The 11015-nt window shown below is 44.2% G+C and overlaps 1 protein-coding gene across 4 annotated transcripts in view; it reads left to right on the top strand.

The window, feature by feature from the left end:
- The window catches only part of LOC121884827 (RNA binding protein fox-1 homolog 2-like), a 41361-nt gene continuing 30346 nt past the window's right edge, over positions 1–11015 (top strand). The window contains exons 1-2 of one of the 4 annotated variants that reach the window (XM_042393848.1): positions 1–1256; positions 10955–11005. In XM_042393848.1, coding sequence (XP_042249782.1) covers positions 1002–1256; positions 10955–11005 — 306 coding nt within the window. In that variant the 5' untranslated portion in view covers positions 1–1001. The remainder of the gene's footprint in view (positions 1257–10954; positions 11006–11015) is intronic. The other 3 variants (XM_042393847.1, XM_042393851.1, XM_042393846.1) reach the window with 3 other exon arrangements.

Raw genomic sequence — 11015 nt, 5'->3', positions numbered from 1 at the left:
TACATATTTAATTATTCTTTCAGCGTGTTTAAGTTTCCTAGAAAAATGAATCCACTGGCAGTGTTTAAAAATGCAAAAACAGTGTAATCTTCCTTTTAATTTGGCTAAATATTGAAATACATGAGGCTAGAGGAGGAGGGGGAGCTCTGAGGAGGTGGAGGGTGGGAGAAAAAGAAGGAGAAGGAGACGGAGGAAACGCAGACCTCAGACCAGCCTACCTCCCCTCACTGTCTTCTCCCTCTGTGCCCGATGCCCGTAGACAAATCTGACCGTGGATCAGCGCACTCGGGCTCCTTCCACACTACGAATCACACCAACTGGGACTCAGACCAGAGGAAATCGTGTTCGTCGGCAGCCAGGTCCGCACGCCAAGTCACATCCATAGCAGACCACGGCGAGGGAGCGGACGGTGTGATAAGAAGGGACTAAAATCAAGGGGAAGGCTGGTAGGAACAACAGAGAGGTTTAATGAAAAAACACATTTAGCTGCGAAGGGAGAGAGAGAGAGAGGACTGGCTGGCCCCGCAGAAGGAGGAGTAGTACGCGTAGCTAATTTCCAACATTTTCTATTATTGGCAGCGAGAGTGTGCTCTGCGAGCCACATTTATAAAGAGAGCTAGCGGTATGTAATGCTAGCAAGCTAGCGAATGTTAGCTAGCTAATTAGCTTGTCAGGCATCCAGGAGTCGGACGTGTGATCTTTATTAAAATAGGTCACTGTTTGGCGTCGTTTTACTTTTTTGGAGAAAGCGTTGCTTAATGTGCTTTGTCCGGAATCCTGGCATGGTCATAATGTTCTGCCTCGAATAGCTAACGCCAAGTTAGACATAATAAAACAGTACAAGCTGCCTGTATTAATGAATTGCTAAAATCAGTTCAATATTATCTGTCTACGCGTCTTGGGAAAAGCCGAATCCATTGTGCATTTCGAGCTGTGGACAATTCAAAAGGAGAAGGCAAAGGAAAAAAACAGACTTTTGACTGGTGACTGTCTGCCGTCCAATGTTAATGTCGACCGACATTGCATCTATAATGCTTCCCGTTAGTCGGGGAATAATGGACCGGGAAAGAGACATTGATACAGCAGCGGGACCCCATGCGAGCGCGGCCGGGGGTTCAGCGGCTGTCCGGGGGATGAAGCGAGGAGACCCGGAGCCCGACGCTCAGACAGCCGCTGCCCTGACTGACTTAGCCGGGGCGGAGTGCAAAAGACCAAGGATAGACGGGACCGGGAGTGTTGTTGGTGACATTGGCCAGGTAGGAATACAATGTAAACACATGTAGTATCCATTTGTCACATCTGTTTCGTTTTGTTTCCATCTCAGCGTCATGTGTGCAGCATTGTATCAAAGTATCCTCTGCCCTCCCCTTTCTTCTTCTGTAAAAGCTTTTGTTCCTAAGCATCAGCAGGGAGTGATGGTAATGTTTTGACAGGCCCCTTTCTCTCATCAACAACATAATCATGCATCAATGCAGCAAACAGAAATCATTTAATTAAAATGAAATGTGAGCTTAATGAATTACACAAAAATGTGCTGGTGGTGATAATGTGCCTCGCTGACTGTAGCTGTGCTCCTGGAGCAGCTCAGTGAGAGAGCATGACCATACCAAGCCAGACAAAGGTAATATGATACAGGCTCCATTGCTATGACAGACAGCAACACAGCAAATATCAGACCCACTCATCATGTCTGGCTTATGGAAAGTAAACCAATGCTTTGTCACATGGTGTAAGGCGCACTGTAATTTTTCTTATTCAAATCGATGAAATTACTCAGACCTGTGATGATAATTTGCTGTGAGTCACCACATCAAATCCTGATACACACTGCGTGTGCCATTAATCGCTCCATGCCCCCCCTGATTGTCGCTAGGTGTTAAAAGAGAGAGGCAGACAGGGATTGGGGGAGGGGTCACCACAGTGAAAGACAAAGAACAGAGCCTTTTGGTGTAGGCTGAAGGAGAGAGGGGGCTCGGGGGGCCCTCCTTACACGGGTCTTCCCTGCTTTCATGACTCGACTGCTGAGACAGCAAAGCATCAGGAGCCATTCTTGCCTCCACCGGACTAATCTGTGTATATTACAGTAGACCAGAGGACTGCTGAAGCGCAGGGTGCACCTCTCTCTCTTGCTCTCCCGGGATCTTTTACTACACATCATTCGTACTCACACACACGTACAGTATGCTTTCAAGTGTCCATAATCCAACAGTAGAAGAGAAAAATTTTTAGCTGACGTCTGGTGTTTTAGTCCAGGGAAACAGCACTAACAGTAGTCGAAGGGCAGGCGGACATGGTTTGAGGTCATCTGCAGGTAATTGAATCCTGGGGAACTGGTAAAATACTTTAATTGGCTGTGCGGCTGACCTGCTGCAATGACAAATGGGTCCCGCGTAAAGCCACGGCGCTCAGCAAGCTTCACAGAGGATGGATGCCGATGATGAGGAAAGGTTATAGCCCGCCGGCAAAGATGATGTGACAATGAGCAGCGTGGCATGGGGAGGATTCTCACTGCCAGTCAGTTGTATTGATCGCTGGGTACCGGGGGGTCAGGCTGGAAATAGGATGGAGTGGAGAAGAGATGGGAAAGAAGGGTAGAAGATGTACGGGGAGGGTTAGGCAAGAAGGTGGAGGACAAAGAAAGAAAGAAAGAAAGAAAGAAAGAAAGAGTGGGGTGGTGTTGGACATGGACTTGATATTTGGATGGACTGCACGGCAGAAAAGAGACTCACAGATGTGTTCTAGATGGATAGATGTAGAGGGGAAATAAAGGATGGAGGCAAGGAGAAAGAGGACAGAAAGGAAATCGGACCCATTACTTTGTATCCATCAGGGATCATGATAAGGATGAGAGGAGTGATGGATGTTAGGAATGGCATGATAAGTTGGGGTGAGAGATAAGCAGCAGGATAGGCTCTGAATGAAGATGAGTAGTTGAATAACACTGTCTACTTTATGCAAAGGATAAATAAAAAAAAAAAAAAAAGGAAAATGACATTGAGGGGATATGCCAGTAAATCAGTTATGGTAGTTGAATGGTAGTCGCTGGCTGTGGCTTAGTGCGTGCTCTGGATGAGGAAGATGAGTTCAGTGGATGCTCTGATAACTAAATGCAGCCAACAATTACCATACTATTCCCGTTGAGCGCGAGAGGTAGTAGATTGCTGACCTTCCTGGCTGACTGTAAATCAGGACTGTAATAATAAATGAGAGTGCAGCGGATCGCCTCCTCTCCCTTTTGTTGCTCCTGCTTTCCTCCCCCGCTCTGCCTCAAACAAACTGCAGACCCCCTTCATATCCTCCCCTGTTTCCCCTGCTCCCCTCTAGCTGTCCTCTGATTCCCCTCCATCCTCCTCCCTCCCCGTCTCCCCCCAGGCATATTTCCAGATTGCTAATTGACTCCTGGTTCACAGGCTTTCAGTGTGCCAGTGAGGCAAACCGCCCCAACCCCTCCCCCCCCTTCACTCTTTCTCTCTGCCGTCCCATCTCCCTCTGCCATCTTTGATTATCTGTCCCTCTCTCAGCCCATCTCCAATCACTCAAATTTATACAGCAACATCTATCACTTCTTTTCCGGCTCTGCATCTGTCTTGTCTCGTTTTCCTCTCATGTTTGGTTTTCCTGTGATCTCCTACATGTGTCATCTCTCCTCTATCTCTTTATTTTTTTTTTTTCCAACTCTCAGCTGGGAGTATTGATGCGTTCCCCTTGAGGCAGTGCTGTGGTCCACTCAGATGCAGTGGGAGTACAGTTCTAACTCTCTCTCCCTCTCTCTACATCTGTCTATCTCTCTCGGTTTCGGAGAGCCGATTTGTCCTATCGTTGGCAGTAAAGAGGCTTTGTGTCGCGCTAACGAGATCAAAGCTCATTTAGGAGAGGGCATTAACCAGACTGATCGCTTTAACGGGCCAGAGCAAAGGGAGGGGGCCAGGCAAGGAGAGGGGGCAGTGGGGGTTGATATGCATGGACAGATCACTGAGATAGGTTATTAACAACAGTTTTTTTTTCAGAATGAGAGTTTTTTTTGTTTCTGTAAAACACAGGCACTTGACCTTTTTTTTTTCTGTCCAGTAGCCCAGCGAGAAATTTAGTCTGTGGTATTGGTTGCTTATGAAAATGTATTGCTGACAACAGTCAGCTTCCGACCATTTGCCTTTGAAAACAGGCATACAAGGATACACTGGAGATCTTGCTGGGTTTACTTGGTGCTGGAATTAAATTGCCCCCAAATTTTAAAATAGTTTTTGTTGTGAAGTGAACAAAATCTCATTCTCGTGGATATCTCTTGTTGATATCCCAGTGTGACACTGCGCATTTTTAACATCCTTAAATTTAAGCTCACAGAACATTTTAAATGTCAATAAAATAAATCAGTGTCATTTCTTATAATTGATTAATTACTAAAATTATTTTTTAAATAAACAAATGTGAAAGATTTGCTGTTATGTTTTATTTTCAGTTAACTTTTAGTTGATTAGTCAGACAAACTGCATTTTAAGACATCACTTTGGTCTTTTTAAGGGCACTTGTCATTATTTTTCATAGACTTGGAAGTTGCAAAGTCACAAAATAAGTAAAAGATTAATTTACAATGAAAGGAGGTATTTGTTGGTGCCCCTAATCTTCGACTGTAAAATGGCAAGATAAAGCTGTCTTTACGCCGTCTTTACCAAGAGGCCTTGTGATTGCAACGTTACAAAAGGCACAAGTCCTGAATGTACCCAGAAAGCCTGTAACTGTAGCCTAAAAGTCTAAGCGTCCTTCAGAAGTCAGCAGCTTGAATTATTCACAGAAAAGAAGAAATATCCTCAGTAGGAAAACAGTACAACACAAAGAGGCAGAGGAGACAGGTGGGTCAGGTTGTGTGTTCAGCTCATACCTATGTGTGTTAATATGTGTAACAAAGGGTCGCACACAATCCTACCTGGTCTCACGGTATGCTGCCTACTGCTGTTTAATGATTGCTGTTAAACTTTAAGCCGCAGCACAGCGGAGTCACCCTTGACTTTTGAACTGGCAACGATAAGCTAAAAATTCCCCAGACAAAGTTGCTCAACTCATATTCTTTCTCTCCCAATGTGTGTGTTTTGTTCAATTCGGTGTTCTTTATTGGCAAGTACAATATCAGTATTGCCAAACCATAAAGGACTAATCACATTGAAGACAAAGAGAAGAAAGGCACTAGTCTTAAAAAAAAGGAAAACAGATTAAAAATCTCTGTTCCTCTCTCTCTCTCGCTCTCTCTCTCGCTCTCTTTCTCCTTACTCTTGTTAAGCACACTGCTTTCAGCCCCTTAACATGACACTCTCATGTTAACGCTCCCTTTATGGTCATCATGTCACCACTCCCCCACCCTTACATGCCTCCTCCCCAAGGCTGCCCCCAAACTGTCATATGTGCTCCCATCTCCACCCACACACACAACGAAATGTCAATTCAGTGTTTCCCTTACATGGGGTCATCTGTGATGCCCTGCCACAGCATTGTCACAGCTGCCACAGTGTCATAAATAATTCAGACTCAGTTATGGAATATACCTGGATCCATAATGTTGTGTGTGTGATGCTTTGTCCTCTTTAAGATCATCCATCAACTTACATAAGTGTGTGTTCCAGTTTAGTTTATTGGGCATCGTAACATAATGCATGCCAGCGGTGCACTAGAGGCTTTGCCCTGACAAACTGAAATAATTAGATGTGACAGAAAACAATGAAGCAGCCTGTGCAGCATATTGGTGTAAGTTACGGGGCAAAAAAGTATGTTCAGCATCTCTCATTTAAATGAAATAAATTACTAAGAAGTTGTATTGGTGATCATTAGTAATTTATGATTGCAACTGTAATGTTTTATTTCTAATGTTCAATTTTTGTTTAACACACATCCACATTAATGTTTTGTTTTCTGTAGGTTGAGATTGGAATAAAAGCAGAAGCAGAGTAATAACATCAGGAAAAAAACCAAAATGTGTAGGAATGGAAATTGAGCTGCAACCATTAATTATTTGTAATGAATTATTAACCATTAATCAAGAACAATTTTGATGATCAATTATTTGTTTAAGTCATTTTTCAAGCAGAAACACCAGACATTTGATGGTTCCAGGTTCTTAAAAGTGAGAATTTGCTGCTTTTCTTGGTCTGACATTGTAAAAATGAAATATTTTGATTATATAGTGATTATATTTTGGTTTTGGACTGTTTTTCATTTCATTTTTCATTGTTTTCTGATGTTTTCTGATGAATTGATGAATCAAGAAAATAATCAACAGATTAATTGATAATAAAAATAATTATTTGCGGCCCTAAATGCGATTCTTAAAACAAACTGGATGCACACATTGCTAGGTGGAGCTGTACCTTTCTGTCATGATGTGCCTGGTTCTGCTGTTAAAGCATATGGTGAAGAGATTGCTTCAGCATATGGTTTGACCCTTTGACAGTTGCAGTAACATGAGATGGACATGTTGTGCATCAGTGGACAGTGTTGTGTATTTATTACGTCCAGTGCCCCAAGAAATCGTCTTCACATTCTCAGATTTACCTACTAAGAAGGAGCAAACCACAGTTTATTAAATCACAAAGTACACGCAAAGTCCTCAAGTAAATCACTACTGGCAACAGAAACATTTAGAAGACAATGCAGCTCAAGCAGAGATGAATGCGTGCTGCTGCAGGAATCTGCATGTAGAGGCTCATGCACGAAGGCTCACACCTGAATACAGCACTTGAATAACTCTTGACTTAACTCCTGGTCATCCACACAGTCAGAGGAAAGGTAAAAGCTTTAGAGCCACATGTTTTCTTACTGTGGGATCGGAAACAATAACTTGTACCCAGTTCAACTCCTTTAGAAAATACACAAACTATAGCTAAAAAAAGGAACAAAAACGTGTAGCTGTCTCGTTTTGTGGGCACATTTCGGTCTGCAGTGTCTGAAAAGGGTGCTGTTATGAGTAATAAGAGGAAACACTGCGATTCATCTTGTCTTTCTACCCTTCCTCTTAGTTGTCTTTGTCTGACTTTAGGTCCCACATTATCGACTACCTCCACAACATTTGTCATTTTGAGCTGCATCATTCGGCTTTGATATACCTTTTGGAGCATAGCACATTGACAAATCACACTCATCAGCTTTAGTCCTGTGCCCTCCGGACTGTTTTGTCAATTCCTCCTTCAGTTTCTGCATTTTACAGTGGCACTGTTTGATCCTCTCAGATGGTTTTTCCACGTCTCAGATCCGGTCATACAGTGGAGTTGATGATCTTGAGTTTAGTCGTAGGGGTGGTGCTTTTAGTTTTTCAAATATTTTAAGGCCTCTGAAAGTAATTTGTGTGATATTAACTCTGGCACATAGATCTATATCACACCTTTATATATACAGTAGGTGGAATGCTGGACTTTCTCAGAGCCGGAGTACTCCACAGTCTGGATTTTAGTCTTGTGGGTAAAGATTTTTCTTCAGCAGGTGGGATTTTTCTTAGAGTTGTTGATATGATTGAGACCATAAAGCCAAACATCGGCGCAGTCCACCTCCTCAGGCCGCTCTGTCAGGGACCACTGGATGCCTGCAGCAGCCCCCCTTAATTACCCCGCTCCCCTCCTCCCTCCCTCCCTCCCTTCCTCCCTCCCTCCCTCCCCTCTCACCATCTGTTGACCTCATGTCATTTTGCCTTCCTTCACCACTGCTGCTCCTTTTTATTTCCCCTGCTTCTACCCGTTTGCTCCAGCAACTCCCTAACTTCTTTCCTTCTCCTAAAATAGCAAGTTGGAGAGAGAGAGAGAGAAAATAAACAAGAGAGACGCCCTTTAGTTTTGCCCTCCGCAGAGTCAGAGAGGGGGACAGAGAAAGAGAGAGAGAGAGAGTGTGTGTGTTTATGTGTGTGTGTGTGTAACTGGTTTTCTGCGCTTTTGCTGATCCCTGCCAGTGCAGTCTGAAGCCCTCACAGTCAGCCAGCCGGCGCCTTCAAAGGCTCCTCCTCGCTCACAAACTATATGGAATTAACTTAATGGAAACTTGCAAAAGTGCGGGAGGAAAGCCCAGCTTTCAACCTGGACAGGCTTAGTGCAGCACACTGAGTTTGTTAATTTCAAAAAAAAAAAAAACATGGCAGTAATAAATGTGGTTTTCTTTTGTATACTTTTTAAGACATGCAGGCATGTAATATACTTAAAAGCAATGCCATATGGCAAAGGGAGAGAGTGTGTGTGTGTGTGTGTGTGTGTGTGTGTGTACGAGAGTGTGAGTAAATGACTGTTTGAAAACTAGGTATCAAGTTCAGACCCCCAATCCCTTCCCCCACCCTTTAACAAAATATAAATCACATGGCATTCTTCTCTTATGACTCATTGTCTCCGTTTCGCAAATCTTTTAGTGTTTTATATTTCTCTCCCCTTTCTTGGCTTTGGCCGTCTTCTTCCCCACATTCTTCCTCACATGTGTGTGTCTGTCTCTGCCCCTTATTTTCATCTAACTGTGTCCTTTCTTTTCTTCTTTCTTTCTCCTCTGTCCTTCCCCCATCCATCTATCCTGCTCCCCCCCCTCCTCTCCCTCCCTCCCTCCCTCCCTCTCTCTCTTGCAGACAGATTGATTCCAGATGTTGCTCAACTCTACCCTCTCTCCCTCCTCCTGTTCTTCTACGTAAACTCCTCCTCCTCCTCCTCCTCCTCCCCTTTCTCTTTCTTCTTTCCACTTTGCTCCGTCCACTGCAGAACCAACAGCGACTCTATAATTTGATGGTTGGGGATAATTTTGGTTTAGATTTCACTGGCATTCCAATTTTCCTCCCAGTTTTTGTTGCTAGTGCGGCGCCCACACTCTTACTTTGACTGTAAATGTGATATAAAAAAAAAACACTCATTCTCCAACAATCACTCGTAATTGTATCTATATTGTAGTAATCCGGTTAAATGATCAAATTTCTTCGGCTGCTAGTGTTTTGTTTCTCACCACCACGAAGGACTTACAGCTCAAACACTGAACAAATACAATGTTAAGCTCCAGTTTTCGGTGCACTGAAACCAGATGTCAGTTTAGTCCTGTTTGAAATGCATCACACTGTTAGTAACTCACAACATGCAGCTCTTGTTATTTAAAATGGGAAGCATTTTCTCATTCACTGCCGACATTGCCCCAAGGCTTTGTAGACTTGAGATTCTGCTCTCTACATCTCCTAATACTACATTTCCATCTGTGCCATGCTGAGCACCGACACCTTTTTTTTACACAGCGAGTATGTTGCTGAATATAAGCCCGTCCATTCGCCTGTAAACGCGGCGCACCAAGGAGAGTGTTCCCCCTGGGGACGAGGCACGAGGGGGAAATTGGTTCCAGATGAAACAGGAAGTGGAGAGCGGAGACAAAGAAAGGGCTGTTTCAGACAGGGGGAAAGGGAGGACGGGTCCCGAGTCTGGACACAAATACGCACACACACTCTCACACACACACATACACGGGTTTACTGCTCATGCATCAAAAGTTTCACTCTCATACTTACCTATTCTTTACATCTGTCCTTTTTTCCGTCATACTCATGTTGCTAATAACTTAATTTCCCCCTTGGCTTCCCTCTAGCCCACTCCGTCTAGACACTACCCCTTTTTCATTCAGCCATACATCATCGCCACATCTGTTTTTGCTCTTAGCTTATATATCTTCAAATCCTAGTCTAGTCCTATAGGCTAGCTCTCCTGGATCACCTTTGATAGCTGTTTGTCTGTTTGTGTCAGTCCGCTGTCACCGTGGCCCTCTGTCAGACACTTGCCCTTGATTGGCTGAATGAATGCAATCCGGAAGTGGTTCCCGCAGCAGGCAGCTCGAGGTCAGGGCCAGGAGGTTAAGTCTGTTGACACTCTTCAGAAGCCAAATCTGCCCTTCTCATTGCTGCAGCATTACACAGCCCACACTCAAGCTGTTTGCTGAATGGCGGAGTGTATTCAGGCCGAGGGGCAGCGCAAGGATTTGAAACATTTTGTCTACCCCTCAGTCCCGCAGATTAAATGTAATGAAAACATCAGCAGTTCTAAAAGACCAGCACCCCACCCCACATACATATACACACATCTTTCTTTTCCCCCCTCAGACCTTCTCTCGTCCTCTCGCTCCCGTCCTCCCCTCCCCCCCCCCCCTTTTCCCTTCTCCTGCAGGAGAGCAGAGGCATGAGTCTCACTAGGAGGTCATGTTTTCTCTGCGAGGCACGCCAGCAGGCTAGACTGTGTCATCTCTCTCACTGCTGTCAAAATATCATCGTTTGGTTAACTTTCTCCATTGTTCCAGTCCTCCTCCGCTACCCCCTCCACCTCTTTGTCTTTCTTTCGCCTCCTCCTCCTCCTCCTCCTCACCTAGCTCTGCAGCAAACAATGGCTCCTCTTGCCGGGGCAAAATGACACGGAGGAGAAAATAATAGTCAGAGAGAAAAGAGAGGGAGAGAGACAGAAATAATCTAATTAAAAGTAATTACAGAGCAATTAACCACAACACTAGTTTCTGGGGCAGCGTCAATGAGGGATGGGGGGGGGCTCACCCTCTGCGAGTGGATTTTGATTGGTTAGCTGGATATGAAATGTTGGTAAGCTGGAGTAATGGTTCAGCAGTCACAGCATCCACACAGACTGTTAACTCACTCTTCAGTCTTTTCCTTTCATTAAATGTCTTCTGTCCTTGTATGAACTGTGTTCTGTTTCTCAGCATCATCGTCGTTGTTGTTGTTGTTGTTGTTGTAACATAATATTATTTAGTCTAAATAATCTGTTCAAGACAGTAAGGAAAAAAACCCAATTATACCATCCTCCCACTCATTTTATTTTCCAGTATCTAGATGGAAAACAAGCTAGATGGAGGTTTTTGTCTGAGAGTGCATTTCACCTGAAATGTAAAAGTTTTGGACTGTCATGCTGCATCCACTCATTTTCAAAAGCCTAGCCACTTACAGCGCTCTCCTCCCTCCTGTTGTCTCTTGCAGAACAATGAGCCTTTAAACCCCGGTTTCCATGGATACCCACCTCACAGTCAGGTAAGAGATT

Source organism: Thunnus maccoyii, chromosome 18 (genome assembly GCF_910596095.1).
Source record: "Thunnus maccoyii chromosome 18, fThuMac1.1, whole genome shotgun sequence".
NCBI classification, from domain to species: Eukaryota; Metazoa; Chordata; class Actinopteri; order Scombriformes; family Scombridae; genus Thunnus; species Thunnus maccoyii.
Note: the sequence above shows the minus strand (reverse complement) of the source record. Positions and strands in the feature narration are given on the sequence as shown.